At 35.3% G+C, this 20,979-nt stretch overlaps 1 protein-coding gene across 1 annotated transcript in view; it reads left to right on the top strand.

The window, feature by feature from the left end:
* LOC105524730 overlaps positions 1 to 20,979 on the top strand; it is a 52,285-nt gene that overhangs the window by 12,751 nt on the left and 18,555 nt on the right. The window contains exon 3 of the mRNA XM_011960118.1: positions 14,557 to 14,667. Within this exon, the coding sequence (XP_011815508.1) occupies positions 14,557 to 14,667 (111 nt within the window). The remainder of the gene's footprint in view (positions 1 to 14,556; positions 14,668 to 20,979) is intronic.

Genomic DNA, 20,979 nt, shown 5'->3' with positions numbered 1-20,979 from the left:
GTAAATAGCTTGAAAGCTGTAAACTAAAGTCAGAAAGGCCTGCAAAATGGAGCTCTGATTTTTATAATCTCAAATGGTTCCTGTATCACAAACAGATGTGAAAAGAATTTGGATCTAATCATGCAAGGATACTTGATAGCAATTCCCTTATTTCATTCAGCTATTAAAATTATCATGAAAATGTATTTTTCAAATATTACTTTGCATGGAAATAGGAAGAATAGAGAGAAAGAGAGAGAGAGATAGTTACAGAGAAAGACAATAAAGAAAGGCAAAATAATTCTGGCTTCTAATTATAAGAGGTAACAGTTATGACGTGCTTGCTAAATGTCAGGCACTATTCTAAGTGCTTTCAGTGTATTGGCTTATTAATTCTCCCAACAACACTAAGAGATAAATACTATATCTTTCTCCTCGTTTTACTAAATGAGGAATCTGAGTCATGGAGAGGATAAATGACTTGTCCAAGTTCACTCAGCTGTGGTTAATGGGGGATCTGAGTTTCAAACCCATATGGCCTGAACAGAGTCTATGCACCTAAACCCTACAATACACCGCCTCCAGTTGAACTTTTATATCTAGCCCTGGTCTCTCTTTGGGAAAGTCCAATCAGGGTTTCACTTCATTATATACCACTTTTTCATTATTTTCAAATAATACAATGGAATGAAAGAGGTATGAGAATGTCTAAAGACACCTGGAACTGGCATAAGTATTTTATCTTTTTTATTCTAAAGTCAAAAAGTAATAATTAAAATGAAGCCTAGTGTTTAAATTTTTCAAGGACAAAAACAAACACAATGTAAATAATAATAAGCATGTTTAAGAGCTGACTTTGTCTTAAAGTTTCATTTATTAAAAGGTTCATCTAGCAAACCAAATTTTGGTGACAGAGTATTATGACAAAGATATATTTGGATTTGTTTTCTATTTGGCTCAAAGTTTCACAGGGACAGTTATTGAGAAATCTAGCAGCTCTAAGCTTGCAGCAGGTGTGTGGCTTGCTGCTCCATTGGATTTTAACACAAATTTTATGTCTCAGTTTATGTAAGAATATGTTGATTAGCTCTGTCTTGGTAACTGAATGAACAGAGAGCTACTCATCCACATAATCAAATCTGTTCATAAATAAGTGAGATGTATTAACAGTCTCATGCACGCTGATAAAAACGAAGATCAGTATAATTTACAGACCCACCCTCAGACCTTTACATGATAGGAATTTGATTACACATCCACCATGGAGAACTATTGCTCATGGAAAAAAATATATAGATAAATCAGTAGGCCCAGAAAGCTGTGTAAGTTATATTCATAAAATATTTATGAATATTTTAATATAAAATGTAGCTGAATTTTTAAGGCCAAGGATATAGGACATAAATCAAACAAGGAGAGATACTGTAATACTTTAAAATCCTTTAGGGCTTCTGTAACTTTAGCAAATACTATTGTAACACAAAGCTTTGATTTATCCTTAAAGCTCAGAAAGATAGGTTAATAAATTACTATAATTTTTTTTTTTGGTTTATTCCTCCTACCCTTAAAGTCAAACGTCACACTCAGACTTACTCAACAAATGAAAGCAAAAAGTTCTTAAGGAGTTTTGAAATATGACATGTGGAGGAAGGCATCCTATATCCTGGTTTGAAGTATTCCATTACAAAGTTTTTATAATTTGTATTCCAATAAATAATATGTCCCATAAAATAATCATATAACTTACATTCCAACTTTATCATTACATAATATACCCATATGTCATCCCTCGTTATTTTCATACATGCACAAACTTGTTTACTCCATCAGCATAGTCTATCTTGCCAGTACCTGCTTCTCTGTGCCCGGCCACTTGTCTAGACCATATTTATCCACCTCTCCCCCACCCCATAGAAAGATTATCTACTTCTCAAGGTCCAGTCTTATAATAGTCTTCTTTTCCACAGCCATAATCACTCTACTTCCTGTGAACTTTCTTACCTCAATTTGAGTCCCTTGTCTTACTCATCAGTCTATCCCAACTGTGCCTATAATTTCGGCTTACTCATGAGACAAAAATTATTCTAAATCAATTTGATTCAATAAATGAGTAATGAAGGTATCTGAAATTGCTTTAGCTTTCAGATGAGTAGTGCAATCTCATTTGGTGCACAAAATAAAAAATACAAGAGCCAACTTTACAGATATTTGGGGTTTGTTTTTGAATGTCTGCAAGCAAATTTTGTTCTTGGATGCTTTGTCAATATACTACCCTTGGTCATTTTGACACAAGTTAAACAAAGGTTTGAGTTAGGAACCTATTGTTGCATTCATCTTTGTGTTGGGGCAATGACTAACACTTACTCTCTTCAGTCCAGTGCCAGGAAAGCAGAGGTGGAAATGTAGAGGCAAAAAAAAACAGAACCATTAGGAAAGATTCTCTTGCTCTAGTGAAAGCAGGAGAACCATTTCTTCCATGGGCTTTATATAGTTGACCTACAGCAGACAGGGTGAGGGGGAGAAGGAGAAATCTTTATCTAGAATTTTTTTGGAAAAAAAAGTACTGGAGCAACTGTGGTGTAAGAGAAGCAAAGGAAAGACAGGAGAATAAGGACAGAATGTTTTGTTGTTCTTTAAAAAGCGTTGCTGTGGTTTTCAAAGCCCACCCTCTTCGTGGTATTTGAGAAATACAGGTAAGTGATGTACACTTTTCTTGAAAGTATATTTTGGTTATTCAATAGTGCTTCTTTATTCTGGCCCCTTGAAATACTGAAAGGCTTGGGACATGACTTTATTCTGGTTTTAACCTCCTCAACAGAGCCACAAAGAAACACTGGGAAAGTAATATAGAAATTCAGTCTCATTTTCCTTTTGGCCACAGCCTTCCACACTATCCAAAACACTCTTGAATACATAGAAAACCCTAAGTGCCATGAAACAAACTGTTAAATACAGCTGTACATGCCTCCCTGTGTGCTTTACTCTACATATAAGACCACAGTGAGTGCTTTAGGAATGAACATTTTGCATTGTCTTCTTTGGGGCACAGAGAAAAAAAATAGTGATTTATTTTTTTTCACTTGATAATCCTTTCTCATGTACTTGGAACTTTGAAAGGGATTCTAAAGCTAATTGTTTTACGTGATTTCATCTTGACCCTTAAATATTAATATATGGATCTTGCCAAATACTTTTTGTGTATTTTTTCTTCACAAAAGGATATAGTGCTTCCACTAATGAACAGGCTCCCACACCTTAGACCTTGAAGCGATACCTGTCTTGACTTGCAATATTTTAACATTATATAAGTTCTTCCCAGGAGAACTATTTTGCAAAGTTAGCGACTTATTTTTGAAGAGAACACTCCTCATTAATCCAGACTTCACCCCTGCATGCATTCAACTACTTTCCCACCTTAACCATCAGAGTGTGGATCTTCTTACCATAATGTAATTGATGTTATCAACTTTTCTGCTTGCTCCTCAGTCACCTCAGAAGAGGGCCATTCTTTGGCTTTCGAATTGATATTGAGGAGAAAAGATTCTACACAGAGAATTTTCATTCAGCAGCCTGGGTTTTCTGAGGGGATGATGTGAATCCTGAGAATGGTCCCAGATGTCTTAGTAAAAAACCTCACCCAGTAGCCTGAAAGGACTCTACAATTATGGTAAAATGAATATGTCTTAGAGAACATGTAGCCAGCCTCCAGTCTCTCTGAAGTCAGACACCGGATGGAGTGTTTGGGGAGCTGAAATACGTATGGTTCCATCTGACTATACATGTACCATGTGTTTCTTAACATTATGAAAGAATCTGAAGCTATTAAAATAAAAGCTGCATTAATAGCTCATTCAAACATAGAAGGGTAATTCCAAAGTTGGAATAAAGATTAAAGATTAAAAGAGTCAAGAGTCTGGGTTCATCCTATGAATAAAAAATACTTACTAATTTGATAAAATATACCAGACAGTATAAAGAAGTAACAAATTACCACTTAGTATTCCAATTCTACAGTGTAACTGTTTTATTGTTTCTGTATTGTCTTGTTATTACAATTGGGTCTAGTCTGGTTTCTAAACATATATGAAATATGCATTTGGTATTATAATGGATTTATTTTAATGTACTGTATATGATTTTATGGCCTTTTTACATTTGATATATTTAATAACTATACCTTTAATAAGTATTTGTTATGTATTTTTACACACTTCATTGATATTCTAATAATTCCTTGATATTCTTGTAAGATTAATTTAGTGAACTAAAAATTAATAGCTATGTATATTTTCCTAAGACAATAATGGTTTATAATTAAAAAGCAAACTTATGCTTCAATTACAAGCTTCAGCATGTGAAATCATTATTTCAGTCCAATCTTTACTACAAAATGTGAACTTTTGTGAATTTCTGTTTTATTGCTGTAAATAGCCTTCATAAATAGTAAACGACTTGTTTATGTTTTATATACATATTTTATTGCAGTAGCTTTTGTGGTACAAGTCATTTTTGGTTACATGAATGAATTGTGTAGCGCTGAAATCTGAGATTGCACATCCATCACCTGAGTAGTGTACACTGTACCCAATATGTAGCTTCTTATCCCTCGATCCCTTCCCAGTGTCCTGCTTCTGAGTCTCTAAAGTCCATTATGCCAGTAGGTCTGCCTCTGGGTACCCACAGTCTAGCTCCCACTTACAAGTGAGAATATGCAATAACAGAAATAATAAACAATTTACCTCAAGCAAATGTGGATTCAGATTGAAAAGAATACTTTAAATTATACAGTCATGAATTTAACAAACACTATGCCTAATATGTTCCAAGCACTAAGGGGAGTTGCTAAAGATGTTTGAGAATACAATAGGCTCTGTCAAGAGGTACGTAATACTTTCAGTACAAGCATTAGTATGTTTTTAGTTTCATCTTAACCTCACTTGTACTGCTAAGATGTAACCATTGTTATATATAATATCATTTTGTTTTAACTGTAGAGTAAAATATAACCTTTCTTAGTTTTTTTATTGTAAGTATGAAATTCAACAGTGGAGGATTTTATCAAGGAAAAGTTGTCAATCTGAATTTTTCTATGCATACGTAAGAGAATACAAGGTTTGTATTTTGCACATTTAGAATACTTATGTATAGTCACATAATAATATGAATGAATTAACCTTAGCCATTCATTGAAAAATAAGCATGGGATTTTAAATCTAAAACTTAAAGTATTCAGCAAAAAGATGAGCACTGGCTGAAGGCTCAGATGATTGTTATGTTAGCATTTTTTAGCCATAAAATATTTCTAAATTAAGGTATGTACATTGTGCTTTTTTAGACATAATGCTATTACACACTTAATAGACTACATAGGTGTAAACCTAACTTTTACATGCAGTAGGAAACCAAATAATTTATGGATATGAAAGCAGATTCTTAATGGAATCACAGGGCACGCAGCAGAGGAACCCTGAAGCTGACAACAAAGGAAAATGAAATGCGACCCTGGATAACAATGAGACCAGACAAGGCATTAGGGCATAAGAGCAAAGCAGGAAGGCTTGTAATCCTCCTGAGGTCATACTCCGCCCTCCATCTGCCCCATGCTGTCCCAGCCTTCAGGTACACAGGGCTCTCGCAGTCATTCAACAAGCATTTTTAGGGTATCTACTGTGTTGCCTCTGGGATCCTGCATGAGGATAAAATGATGGGTAAGATACAGTTTCTGACTGGGAACTCACAGTCCAGATCAGGAGACAGACACACAAATAACTGACTATAATGTAATTCAGAAACCCCCTGGTGGCCCTGGGTTCTTTCTGTTATAACCTTGTTATGTCTCCCCTGTGGCACCATGGTGGGTGTGGATATCTTTATCTTATATTTCTACCAACTTAACCGTTCTAGCTCCAATTTTTTCAAAGCACTGATCTCAGATTATTCTTCTGCATATGGATATCCAGTTTTTCCAGCACCATTTATTGAAGATACTGTCCTTTCTACAATGTATGTTTTTGGCACCTTTGTCAAAAATGAGTTTGCTGTAAATGTATTGATTTATCTCTGGGTTCTCTATTCTGTTCCACTGATCTATGTGTCTGTTTCTATGCCAGTACCTTGCCATTTGGGGAACTATAGCTCTCTAGTATAATTTAAACTCAGATAATGTGATTCTTCCAGCTTTGTTCTTTTTGCTTAGGATAGCTTTAGGCTGTTCTGGGTCTTTTGTGGTTCCATGTAAATTTTAGGATTTTTTGCTGTTTCTATGAAGAATGTCATTGGTATTTTGATAGGGATTGCATTAAATCTGTAGATTGCTTTGAGAAGTATGGGCATTTTAACAATATGGATTCTTTCAATCCATGAATGTAAAATATCTTTTTGTTTTTTTGTGTCCTCCTTGATTTCTTTCATCAGTATTTTATAGTTTTCATGGTAGAGATCTTTTACTTCTTTGGTTAATTTCTAGATACTTTATTGTATTTGTAGCTATTGAAAATTGGATTATTTTCTAGATTTCATTTTTTCAGATTGCTTGCTGTTGGCATATAGAAATGCTACTGATTTCTGTATGTTGGTTTTGTATCCTGCAACTTTACTGAATTTGTTCATTGTTCTAATAGTTTTCAGGTTGAGTTTTTAGGTTTCTCCAAATATAAGACCATATCATCTGCAAACAAGGATAATTTGGATGCCTTTTATTTCTTTGTCTTCTCTGACTGCTCTAGCTACGACTTCCAGTACTATGTTGAATAACATTGGTGAAAACGGGTGTCCTTGTCATGTTCCTGTTCTTAGAGGAAAAGCTTTCAGGTTTTCCCCATTCAGTATGATATGAGCTCTGTGTCTGCCATGTATGGCTTTTATCATGTTGATGTATGCTTTATACGCAGTGTTTTGAGGGTTTTTATATTGAAGCGATGTTGAATTTCAACGAATGCTTTTCCAGCATCAATTAAAATGATCATATGGTTTTTGTCCTTCATTCTGTTGATATGATGTATTACATTCATTGATTTTTATATGTTGAACCATCCTTGAATTCCTAGGATAAATCCCACTTGGTCATGATGAATGATCTTTTTAACGTATTGTTGAATTTGGTTTGCTAGTACTTTGTTGAGGATTTTTGCATCAATGTTCATCAGTGATATTGACCTATAGTTTTCTTTTTTTGATGTCTTTTTGTCTGCATTTAAAATCAGGGTAATACTGGCCTTGTAGAATGAGTTTGGAAGTATTCCCTCCTCTTCTATTTTTTGGAATAGTTTGAGTAGGATTTGGTCCATGTAATTTATACAACAGAATTTGAAACTTAACATTATCACTTCCATTTAACAGATGAATATATTAAGCCACTAAGTAATTAAACTAGCCTATGGTTATATAGCTATAATTATGGGAATAGCAGGATTCAGATCTCAGAATTTTTACTCTAGAACTAGTTATTTTGCTATGATTTATATCAGTTAGGATTTTCTGTTCCAACTAACAGAAAATCTGACTCACAGTATGTTAAGCAATGAAGGGGATGAATTGAATCACAAAAGTTGAAGGCTTGGAAGTAGCACAGGTGTTTTATTTGTTTTGGTGGCTCAAAGTTTTCATCAAAAGCATAATTTCTTTCACCTCCTTCCTTGGTGTTGCAAGCTTTCCATTTGGATTTAAAACAATCTCGGCAGTTTGACCCTTCACATTGCAAATCATAGAGTCAGAAAGAGTGGAGACAGGCTTCAAACCTCAAATATCGTCATTTTGCCATGTCCCTTGGGGACCACTATGAGCTATTTCACTTAGGCTAAATGCAAGGGGAATGGAATTGTCCTGATTGGGTTACCAGAAAACCGGGGCCTACCCTGGACCTGAGGGTGGAGTGACGCTTCTTTACCTTCCATGAGTTAGTACATAATGGAGAAGAAAAGAGGGTATTGGGAGAAGACTGCTGACCTCTCAGCCTCAGACTGTACTGACATAGTAACACTTTGCACCAAATGAGTAATAAACGACCCTCACACGAACAACTCACCACCTAGTGTCCACAAATGAGGTGTGTTTTGCCTCTTCTTGGTACTTGAAAGCTAATCACTTTCTTTAAAACTCCTGTCATTCCTATCAAAGAATTGTCTTTGAATTTTTATGACTTGATTCTGAACTAGTTTTTCTCCACTATTAAGAAAAATATTAAATACATTAAATAGCATATGAGCTCTTCTTAGCTACACAGCTGAACTAACATTGTCTCCAATATTTAACTGTTTATGGAATGATCAAGGTTCAGCTGGTGTATTACATAAAATAACTTATTCTCAAAGCTCTCCATTTAACTTGCCTTGCTAATCCATTCCTCCCTCTCTGTGTGAGTTCTGGGATGAATCCTCATTTTTGTAGTCTCTCTTAGACAATAAGGCATCACCCTTTGTTTTGTCATTAGAAGTCCAATCCAGTCTAATAATCATAGAACTACAGGTCAGTCTAGTAAAATAATCAACATTTCTGAATTCTTATCCAATGTAAAGCTTATTTTCTTCCCCAGCTTCAGCCTACCTCAGACTTGCAAGCTTGTATTATCTTCTTGACTATTTCCTGTCTCTATTTTCTATTTATCAGAAATCCCACCTGTACACCTTCAAGTGTACTTGAATTTGTACTTGTGTCCTCGTTTCTCTTTCTCCTGTTGAAAGTGAATCCTTCCTGTTTTGTTGATCCCTTTTGCTCTTACCTTCTCATGACTTACAAAAATACTGGGAAATTAGAAACAGATAGAAACTTCCTTAAAGTAACAAAGGGAGTTACTTTTTCTTATTTCTGTCATCTGAAAAATGGACATCCAGATGAAAATGAATGCACAAGAGATTGGAGGAAATCATTGTGCCCAGCAAAGGGAACAGAATGTGAGTGGGCAGAACAACCTTCAGACCCTGTTGCAGGTCATTTTGGCACCTGCAAAAGAGGATGAGAAAGGAAACAGGGTTGGGTAAGAGCCTAGAACTGCAGTGTAGCCCTGAGAAATTCTGAGACAGACCAATAGGGAGTCCCAGAATAGAGGGTCCTTTAGAGACTGGAGCAAAAGCCTTACTCTAATAGCCCTTCCAACTTCAGTCACTGGCTGGAAGCAGCCCAGGAAGAACATGGCCTCAGTGTGAGGCGAGATGGATAAGGGTGGCAGTTGAAGGCTTTGAGTCAATTTCAACCCTCACAGCAGGTAGAGCTGGATGGTGACATGTCAGAGTTCCAAAAAAGGTATGGAATAGAAAGCCCTGGAGGTAGGTGGGTGAGGGGGAAGCAAATTGATAGGAACAATTCTAATTAAGATGTGAAGAATACTACTTTGAAAATAAAACAATATAGAAATAAATTTTAAAATAAAATACCTAAATTAACAGCAGGAAAAATACATTCATTGTTCTTAAATCTTAATATTTAAAGATGTCAGTTCTTCAAATTTCAATCTGTATTCTAGGAGAGTAGTTGTTTCGTTTAAGCTTTTGGGTTTTTCATTTTTTAAAAATTATCAATTTGATTCTAAAATATTTATAGGAAAGCAAAGGGCCAAGTTACTAAGCTGATAATTATTTTATCCAGATAAACAGCCTTTTACTCTATAATTAGATAATAAAATGCAAGTGCATGGGCATATTTTTACTTTGAGGTGAATGAATTTCAATTAACGTTTTATCAGTTAATCAAATATATAGATGACTATATTTAGCAAATAATTTCTTAAATGGTTAGGGCAGTCAGTGAAACTTCCCAAATGATGAAATTTAGGAGTAGAAGTGTAGACCACAGACAAATGGGGAAGGAGGGCTGAAGAGAAACTTGGTAACAGGACTTAGATGACAGAAGATAAAGATTGCAAATTTTGTCCAAGGTCAACCTTAGTCGGCCCCTTAATACCTTTTGAGTGAACCTGAACAAAAAACAATTGTGTGTGATATTATTTATCTTTAAAGACACAAAGGCAGGCAAATTTTTAAAACCATATGGCTTCTGAAGTTTTAAAAGAAATCTGGCTTTAGCAAAATAAATGTTTATTCATGGAGGCTTCATTAATGTATGTTTCACACTTCCCCACTCCCTTCTTCTCTTCTTTTTTCTTCCTCCTTTCCCATTTCTCTACATTTACCTCTTCTCTCCTTTCCTCTCTCAACTTCTGACTTCACAAGATCAATCTTAAAGAAACGAGGAAATTTAGAAGGAACATAAATAATGATTATCCTTTAAAAGTCATACAGGTCTGACTTAATAAGCTCACTGGATTTTTTCAAAATATCCAAAATCTTGACACACCTTTTTGTGCCTGTCTTTCTAGATAAAATAAATGTAGTTTAATAAAATGTTATGACTTATTTAATTGCTGATACCTTTGCAACTGTTCAACTGATATAGTTAACTGTATCTCATCTATTCAATGTGAAACAAATAAAAATATTTGCATTGCAGATGACTTCATATTTAGGAGGCCCTGAGGCTTTGTAATAGGAAAAGCTGAGGCAACTTTACTATAGAAGAAATGGCACAATACATAGTTAACCTAGGATTTTATTCAACATAGAAAATTCTGCTCTGGCAGGGATTCATGTGGCTGCTGAGTCTACTTCTCTTTTTAAAAATGTATTCCTCTGTGCTGAAGAGCACCCTCTGAAATCCATTGTCTAGTCACATCTACTAAATGAGGGGTTGAGGGACTTTAAAATTACACATATTTTCAGCACTTCTGAGAGTCTTATTCACACCACAAAACATTGTTCTCGATGCACTAGAGAGGCTTAATTACAAACTGAAGAGAAAAAGATAAAGCAAGGAGACCTGTAGGTGGGATGGAAATGATTATCCATAAGTATACAGAGACCGAGCTTGCTAGTAACTTGCATAACAAATTGCCCACACCCGGATGGCATTTGCATGAACATTTTCTATGAAAGCCTAAATGCTTCTGAGATCTGTTGGCATAAACAAAAGAAACAGATGTTCCAACTTTGATACTAAGTAAACTTGGAAAGAAAACTATACATTTAGAGAAGAGCAAACCATAGAGGAAATTATGGATAGACCCATCTTTCTGAAAGCTCTAGAATTTAAAATGCTGCTGTTATAATACAATTTTTAAAATGAAAATACAAGCCCCCTTTGAAATTATAAGGTTTTTGGATTCTGTGTTATATGTAAATATGCATAAAAGGATGAAATAACTCAGCATTTAGCTCTTTATAATAAATACAGAACTGTGTAGTAAGGTATTCTATTGGAGGGAGATGTACATTTAGAAAATCCCAGTCTCATTTTCCCACCACCTCATGTTATTCCTTCCTGTAAAATGTTGGCTGAATACTTCCATCTGCTGCCAGACCAGAATCAAATAGGGCAAATATGTGTGTAGTATATTACAGGGTCACCTTAAAATATCTCCCTCTTTGAACAAGACCTAATGCCCCAAACTCCCACCACGATTACTACATAAAGGGGAAATTTGTAAGTTACACTACAAAATAAAGGAATATAGTCTGCACCCTTTATAATGAAAGATAAAAACAATAAAATGAACTATTCAAAAGGGTTATACTCTAGAAATAAGTCCTCTGCAAACGAGAATCATTTTTACTGTCATAGCTGAATAATACAAAGATAACACACATTTTAAAATGAGCAAAGGATTTGAATAGACATTTCTCCAAAGACATACAAATAGCCAATAAGCACATGGTAAAACATTCAACATCAGTAGTCATCAGGGAAATTCAAACCAAAGCTACGATGAGATACCACTTTATACACTAGACCACTTCATACTTTTTTAAAGTCAGATAATAACAAATATTGGAAAGAATGTACAGAAATCCAAAATACTCATACAGTGCTAGTGGGAATGTAAAATTGTGCAGCCTCTTTGGAAAATAGTTTGGCAGTTTCACAAGAAGTTACACGTAGAGTTTCCTTTTAATCTAACAATTCCACTCCTAGGCATATACTCAAGACAAATGAAAACATATGTCCACAGAAAAATTTGTACCTACATTTCCATAGCAGCTTTATTTTTAAAAAACGTAAAGTGTAAATAACCCAAGTGCCCATCAATTGATGAATGAATGAACAAAATGTGCTGTGTCCTTACATGGAATATTCACCAATTAAAAGGAATATAGTGCAGGTTATGACATAGCTGAATCTTGAAAACATTATGCTAAGTGAATAGAGCCAGACACAAAAAACCACATATTATATGATTCAGTTTATATGAAATGTCCACAATGGGCAAGTCAATAGAGATAGAAAGCAGATTGGTGGTTGTCTGAGGCTGAGGGGTTAGGAGGACTAGAGAGTGACAGCTATTGGTTATGGAGTTTCTTTCTAGAGTGACAAAAAACTGTTTTAAAATAGATAGTGTTGATGATTGCACAACTCCCTGAATATAGAAAAACCATTTAATTGTACACTTTAAGTGGGTGAAGTATATGGTACGTGCATTATATCTCAATAAAGGTTTTTTTTTTAAAAATTACTTTCATATTGATAGATTCCTTAAGTAAAAGACTGTTGTTTGAAAACACATTTTACTTAGCAGAGACACTTTGTTATTAGATACATACCTTTAATTAGAGTAGTTTATCTACTAGAAAGGCAATCTAGTCAATCATTTAATATATATTCATCAGCACAAATGGCTCATACATTTTCCTTCCGCTTCCATAATCCTTCTTGAAGTTCTTTATCATTTACTCTCCCACCTCAGATTTAATCACCTTTCCTCAATCCTCATTCTTCTTGACTGCTTGAATGAACTAGTATTAAAAATGCTATGCTATGGTTACTTTTATGACATTGCTATAGAAATGTTGACTATTCCCTATATCTTGAAATGCTTCTCATGCCTTCTGTTGGTTTTATACTCTTGAGTCTATGCTCTGTAAGGTCTGTCTGCTCCTTCTTTGTGTTGCTTTTTGTCTCCTCTTTTCCCCTCTCTCCCTAAAGGTAATTATTCTTCAAGATTTTTTCTTCAGTGTTCTGCATTTCTCTTTTCACATTTGACCCTTTGGTTATGAATCTTGAATCTATTTCTTTTTTTTTTTTTTTTTTTTTGAGATCAGGTCTCACTTCTGTTGCCCAGGCTGGAGTATAGTGGTACAATCATGGCTCACTGCAGCCTCAACCACTCTGGGCTAACATGATCCTCCTACCTCAGCCTCCCGAGTAGCTAAGACTACAGGTACATGTGCCACCATACCGGGTTAATTTTTATATTTTTTGTAGAGACTGGATTTCATCATGTTGCCCACACTGGTCTCAAACTCCTGGGCTCTCCAGTGATCTGGCAGCCTTGGCCTCCAGAAGTGCTAGGATTAAGGCAGGAGGATCCCTTGAGTCTAGGAATTTGAGACCAGCCTGGGCAACATGGTGAAACCTCATCTCTAAAAAACACTGTGGAGGAATATATTCAAATGATCAACCATGGACCATGCCATGAGACTTTAATTCATTATGAGGATTATATTATGAATGAAAATGTCACTCATAATATTTATTACTTTTTATCTACCCTCCTACATTGATGGGCCATTGCTTATCCAAGCAGAGAAGACTTCTACTATGGATAGATTTAGACAAACTATAGTCATTACTGTAAACATTCTAAGTCATTATCTGTTGAATCATACTTTGAAAATAAAATTCTTTAAGAAGGCTTATGACATTCTAAATACTAAAAACCTGATATTACTGCATAGTATTCTTCAAGTCCATGAATAGTACACATATACCCAGCACTGAGTCCTAAGAAAGAGGAAATGAGTTTAAACTAAAGCAAAAAATAAAAATAGATTTACACTGCAGCAGGAAGAAATTTTGGTTAAAGATATGGCAGACCTTATTAAAAATGAGTTAACCTTGAAATGGCTTATTATATCCTTTTTTAGCCCTAAAGAATATTAGGTGTTTTGCAGTAAGTGCAGGTGCTAGAAAACTATGGGATAAAATAAATAACCTCTGGAAAGGTCCCTCCCATCTTCCAAAGCCTAAGTCCTTAGGCTTAGGCTATTTTTTGTTTCCTTTCTGAGATGGCTCAGAAAGGAGCCTATACAATGAAAGTAAAAGCAGCTCTTGATTTCTTTTTTCCCCTTACTACTCCAGGATCTGTTTTTGCCACAACTTCATAAGTATTTCAATTACTTGTTCTCTCAACAATCCTGCAGAGAAACTCTGCCCCCACCCCCCTTTTTATAGATGGAGATATTGAGGTTAAATGATTTTCTCAGGGTTACAAAGAAACCTAGCAGCAATGAGGGAATGAGAACTAGCAGTTCAACCTTCTGCTGGATGAATAGATTGAGTTTCTGAGCAGCTTTGCTATTATATTGCAAAGAGGCCACGCAGCAGCCTGGCTGAATGCGTGAGGAAACCGCGTCCTGGAAATGAAAGGGAGGCTGCAAGGAGAGCATTTTCCTCCTTATTAATGACATCGGCAATTGTCTAAAGTTGGAAAGAAAGGCCCTTCAGAGAAAAAGCCTTTTAAAAAGAAGACAAATAGCAGGGTACTCCATTTGGGACCCTCCCTCAATGAGACTGTTGTTGTCTGTCTACTCACAGACAGTGCCGCCAAGGAAGCCGGGCTCCAGATTGGAGATGTGGTACTGGCTGTCAATGGCACGGAGGTCACCAGTGTCGAGCTTGCAGAAGCTGTGAACCTTGCAGTGAAAGGTAGGTGGGTCAGTTACAGAATCCAGAGTTAATCTGAAGGAGCAGAAAGCTGTCATACAGAGTTCCAATGTGGGAGGGGACACCTACAGGTGTAAGTGCACTTCTCTCCCAAAGCGCCCTTTAATGCCTTGTCATCAGCATGAGTTTTCATAGGAATTAAATCACATTTCCATCCCATTTTCCTTCTGTATTGATGGCTAGCCACTAAACTGAAGCCAGAAAATGGCAGTAAGTAAAACATACCCTATTATTATCAAATACTTACTTAAACTCCTTGCACATGCACAGAAAAATTCTCATACAAGAATTCATTTACTATTACTATCCTTTGTTCCACTTTCCTTCCTTCCTCCCTACCTTCCTTTTCCCTTTCCCCTCTTTCCATTGGTTTTTAGAGTTAACAGCCTCAGGATTTTAATGTAAAAAAGAGAAAGAGAGAGAGAGAGAAAGAAATGAAGAAATCGCAGATCTAAAGCTTCTACAGATTTTCCCAGGCCCTTAAAGCAACTGTGTTGCAGATGTAATCACCACAAGAACAGTGAGGATACATGCCCCATACCCTTGCATCCTCTCACATTTCACTTTGTGGAAAGGTAACACCATCTTACTCTCTGCAAAACGACTTACTTTTTTGGTACTGTGTTACAAACCCTATCTCCCTGCAGACCTAAAAATATCCAGCTGGTAAATGCTGTGTTCCCTCATGGAGTTATTTGGTGCGGTTTCCTGTTCCGGGCTTCCTGAAGGTTGCATGAATACTTCAGTGCCTCTGAAGGTTATTTAGAAGGCAATGAGATATTAAAAATGTGTGCATTTGGGATAGTTCACATGTGCCAATTAGTAAGTGTAACTGGCTGAGCAGTAAGTATCATTTGCCCTTTTCTCATGATGAAATCATGCTTGATGATTAGCAACATCGAGACTTCTCTAGTGTAGATGAGCAGAAAAAAAAAAAAAAAATCACTAACAAATGCTGTGTCTTCATAAGTGATTCTGAAACTTGTTGTGGGATTTGGCTTGGTGTTTTGCAGCTCTGTGGGACTTGGAATAGCTGCACCAGGAATCCAAGGTCATTGTCAGTTAGCATGTGCAACAGCTATTTATATGTCTTGCACAAATATTTATCCTGTGTGGAGTACAGATGAGAAATGAAGATAATATAATGATTATACTAATGAATTGATAGTATTTCATACAATAGGAAATCTTACCCATCTGGATTTAGCTGTTCCTAGGTTTTTCCTCACAGATAATTACATTTCCAATTTTCTGAGTTAAATAAAACCTACTTTTAGAAATTTTGCTACTTTTAGTACTTCTTTTATTTTTCCCCAAGAGGCCTAATGTTCTTTACAGCACTAAACCGTTCAGCCTCACTACATTAGTTAACGGAAACAAATAGAAATCATCTCTAAAACTTGAATGGAGAGGTTTCTGGTTTCTGACAAGATAAGGAACTAACCCTAATACTGGTTGAAAAGCTATATTCAACATCCTAGCCATTCCTGGAGTTACCTGGGTGGATGGACTTATCTGCTGATATAATCTGGGCTCAAACACTCCTTGGTTGCCACTTTCACTTTTCTCCCCAAAGGAAACCTTAATTCTTTGTCTGTTCCAATTCTTCTCAAACTCAACATCAGAGATACATCAAAAACATAAAAGTGAATTATAGATCTGAGATGCTAAAAGTAAAGGCAAGATCATTTGGTACAGGTGCATATTAGAAAAAGTGGGAATTACAGCCAGTAGCAGATGAAAGCTGAACACTTCATGTAAGGAACAGGCTGAGGAACTGCTTCTTAATGTTTTTTCTATTCCATATGGACCTGGGTGACCAGTTCTCCACCACATCACCTGAAAGCCAGAGAAACAGCAGCCCCTATAATGGAGTCAATGGGATAGTATCAGGGTGGCCCATCATTCCTTACCCAGATATAATCTCCTGCACATCCTAGGAGTAAGTAATTATAGCACAGCTTTTTGTTGAGGAAGAGTAGAGCTTATGGCAAAGGCAAAGGGGGAGTGCCTGAGATTCAGGATCATCTTGTAAGGAAGCAAATAAGGCAAACAGAGTAATTGAGCCAAGATAGTAACCCAAGAGGCTTACCACCCTGAGGAGTACCCTGTCTCCACCACCACACTCACCAGGAGGGATGTCAGCTATGTTCTGGACTTTAAACTTTCTCCCAGTACATACTTTCAGCCAAAGTACTTAATAATCCCAGAGCAGTAAGAGTTATCTAGTAAAAATAACAAGACATCTGAGAAACATAACTGCAATAAGAGAAAGATAATATATGGTACAATCTATAACAACCAAACCAAAATAAATTAATAGATCTGAGAGAACAAGCATTTAAAGTAAGATCAATAAATATAAAAGTGGTGAAAAAGGCATTTGTAGGATATTGAATATAAAGCAGAAAAAGCAGACATAAGGGAAAACCAATGTTCAGCACCAGGTATAAAGAAGATAATTGTTGAAATAACAAATGCAGTAGGTGAGCTGAATAACAGAAAAAAATACAGTAGAAAAATTTTAAAGATCCAAAATATTTAATGTAAGAGCTTTCATAGAAAGCATCAGGTGAGTTTTTTAAAAAGAAAATATATAGGAAGAGCTAGGAAATACATAGGATACAATTAGAGAAGCCAATATGATAATATTTCAATCAAGAGTCCTTAAAGGAAAAAAGTAAATAAGTACATGGACGCAGCAATATTTTTGAAGAAAAAAATTAGACTTTTCTAGAATTAAAGAAGAGAGAACTCAGGAAACACTTATAGGTCACCACACAGATAGGAATAAAACCCTCATGTTGACATATTGTAGTGAAATTTAAGAACATCATCAAAGATAAGGAAATTTTTTTAAAGTTTCTAGACAGAAAACCACTGAAATCTGATTGATATCAGACTTTTTAACAGCATTGGATACTGGTATGCAATGCAATATTTTCAAAATGTTAAAGAAAATTAGCATAATAACTCAGATGTAATATCCAGCTAAACTATTACTTAAATGTAAGTGTACGGTAAAGACATATGTGAGCATTTAGCTTTATAAAAGATTGTCTGAAATACTCTTAAATGAAACACTGTAGCAAAAAGAAATACAAATCCAAAGTGATTTTATAGTAATCATGGGAAATAAAGGTGATGAAATAACTTAGTAAAGTTTCCTATGGTCTATATGAACCCCTCTTCTCCAGTACAAACAATTTTATCTAACTCAGAACTTACCAATCTCATAAAGCGGTAAAACAACCAAAAAAAAATTAAGCATCAGTAGGAAATAATATCAGCAAGATCGCAGAGTAGGAAGACCCTTTTCCCCCTTACAAACATATGAATTTATCAACAATTCATAGACAAATTCTCTTTGTAAGAAATCCATAAACTTACTGAAAGACTCCACATCCCAGGCAAACACTAAACTAGACTCACCAAAGTCAGTAGGGAGATTTGGGACACACTCTCGACAGAATCCTTACACCGAGCACAACACTGTACAATCAAGAAGGGAACCCCTAAGCTACAACATTTTCTAAGGGCAGGGAGAGAGTGTAGTGTGTACACCCAGCACCCTAACTATTCCAAGGGACCTCAGCAGAGACTAGTTTCTGTTTTGCTGGCCATGGAGCTCTCATAGAGAACAGAGACAGCAGCTTGGGCTGTTAAGTACCATAGATCCTTCCTGTTGCTCAGCATAGAGCAAGGACAAAAAATTCCCAGCACTCTGCTACCTTTAGAGAGGGAGAAGGTTTATCTGTGTATCCATTTCACTGCCTTCTCCAGGGATGTCCAAAAAAGTGTCTTGGTAATGTTGGAGCTCTGGCAAGTTCCACAAATTCATATCAGAAAGAAAGAAGTTAAATTAGCCCTGTTTGCAGACAACACAATCTTATAAATAGAAAACCCTAAAGATGCCAAAAACAAACTGTTAGAACTAATCATTGAATTCAGTATAATTGCAGGATAGGAAATCAACAAACAAAATTCAATTGTGTTTCTATACAAAAACAGCAAACTAGTTGAAAAGGAAATGAGGAGAACAATCCCCTTTACCATAGTAACCAAAAAATTAAAATACTTAGGCATAAACCTAACTAAGAAGTGAGAGATTTGTATATTAAAAACTAGAAAACAGTGGTGAAAGAAATTAAAACAAAAATAATTGAAAGATATCCTGTGTTTTTAGATTGGAAAACATCATACTATTTAAATATTCATACTACCCAAAGCAACCTATGGATTCAATGTCATCCCTATCAAAACCTCAATAGGATTTTACAAAGAAATTTAAAAAAATGTAAATTTACATGGAATCACAAAAAGCCACAAATAGCCAAGTCAATCTTGAGAAAGAACAGCAAAGATAGAGGCATCACATTTTCCAATTTCAAAATATATTACAAAACTGTAGTAGTCAAAGCAGTATGGTACTGGCATAAAGAGAGACAGATCAATGGAACAGAATAGACAGCCCAGAAATAAATCTATGCATATATAGCCAACTGATCTTGAAAGGGTGCCAAGAATATGCAAAGGGGAGAAGATAGTCTTTTCAACAGATGGTGCTGAGAAAACTGGATATTCACATGCAAAATAATGAAATTGGATCCTTACCTTACATTCTACACAAAAATCAACTCAAAATGGATTAAGAACTTAAATGTAAGACTTGAAACCTTACAATTCCTAGAAGAAAGCATAGGAGAAATGTTTCTTGATATTGGTCTTGGCAACGGTGTTTTGGATATGACACCAAAAGCACAGGCAACAAAATAAAAAATAAACAAGTTGAACTACATCAAACTAAAAAAGCTTCTGATGAGGGGGTTAATCTCCAAAATATAGAAGAAACACATACAAATTAATAGCAAAAACACACTAACAACCTGATTCAAAAATAGGCTAGTGAATTTCTCCTAAGAAGACATATACATGGCCAAAACATATATGAAAAATACTCAATGTTACTAGTTATCATGGAAATGCAAATCAAAATCTGAATGAGATATCACCACACACCTATCAGAATGGCTACTATAAAAAAAAAATAGACAACAAATGTTGGTGAGGATGTGGGGAAATTGGAACATTTGCACACAGATGGTGGGAATGCAAAATGTTGTAGTCACTGTGGAAAATAGCATAAAAGGTCCTCAAAAATTTATTAAATACTATTTAAATATTCATACTACCCAAAGCAACCTATGGATTCAATGTCATCCCTATCAAATAGGAAAATAGCATAAAAGGTCCTCAAAAATTTAAAAAGAGAACTACCACATGATGCAGGAATCTCACTTCTAGGTATTTATGCAAAAGAAATAAAATCACTATCTCAAAGAGATACCTGCATTCCCATGTTCACTGTGGTACTATTTATAATAGCCAAGATGTGGAAACCACAGTGTCCATCAACATAGATATAAAAAGTATGCATACATATAAACAAATACCATGTAGCCCTAAAAAGAAGTAAATTCTGCAGTATGTGACAGTATGGACGAAACTTGAGGACATCATGTTAAGTGAAATTAGTCAATCGCAAAAGAACAAATACTGCATAATTCCACTTACGTATGGCATTTCAAACAATCAAAATCATAGAGACAAAAATTAGGAAGGTGCTTGCCAGGTACAGGGGGAAAGTGGGATAGGGGATTTGCGAATTAACCAGTAAGAAATTTTAGTTATGTAAATGAATACGTTGTAGGGATCCATTCTACAACACTGTACCTGTAGTCAACAATAGCGTATTGTAGTTAGACATTTATTAACAGGGTAGATATGTTAAATGTTCCTACTACAATAAAATAAAACTTTTTAAAAAGTATCAGTATATAAAACTTGAAAAAAGCATTAATAAGTTTGAACTTGGAGAGAATAACTAGATTCTACATCCCACAAAGCATATTTTTTTCTGAGTATGGAAATGGAATATTCATAAAAGAAGACAAAATATCAGGCCATGACTGAAAGCTCAATAAATTCCAAAGACTCAACATCATACAGATTATATTCTTTATCCATAATGCAATTAAATTAAAATTAAATAATAAAAGAAAAACTTTCTTTAAAGTTACATGGTTTAAATTTTTGTTAATGCTTCTGAGTATTATACCATTTAAAACAGGGTAACAATGAAAACAATACAGGTTAAATTTATAGAATACAACTGAATAGTAGTTAGAGGGAATTTATACTTAAAATATCTTTATTTTAAGTTAGAGGGAGGGAGGGAAGGAGGGAGGGAAGGAAGGAGGGAGGGAGGGAAGGAGGGAGGAAAAGAAGGAAGGA

The sequence above is a fragment of the Colobus angolensis genome, unplaced genomic scaffold (assembly GCF_000951035.1).
Source record: "Colobus angolensis palliatus isolate OR3802 unplaced genomic scaffold, Cang.pa_1.0 Scaffold504, whole genome shotgun sequence".
Classification (NCBI taxonomy): Eukaryota; Metazoa; Chordata; class Mammalia; order Primates; family Cercopithecidae; genus Colobus; species Colobus angolensis.
Note: the sequence above shows the minus strand (reverse complement) of the source record. Positions and strands in the feature narration are given on the sequence as shown.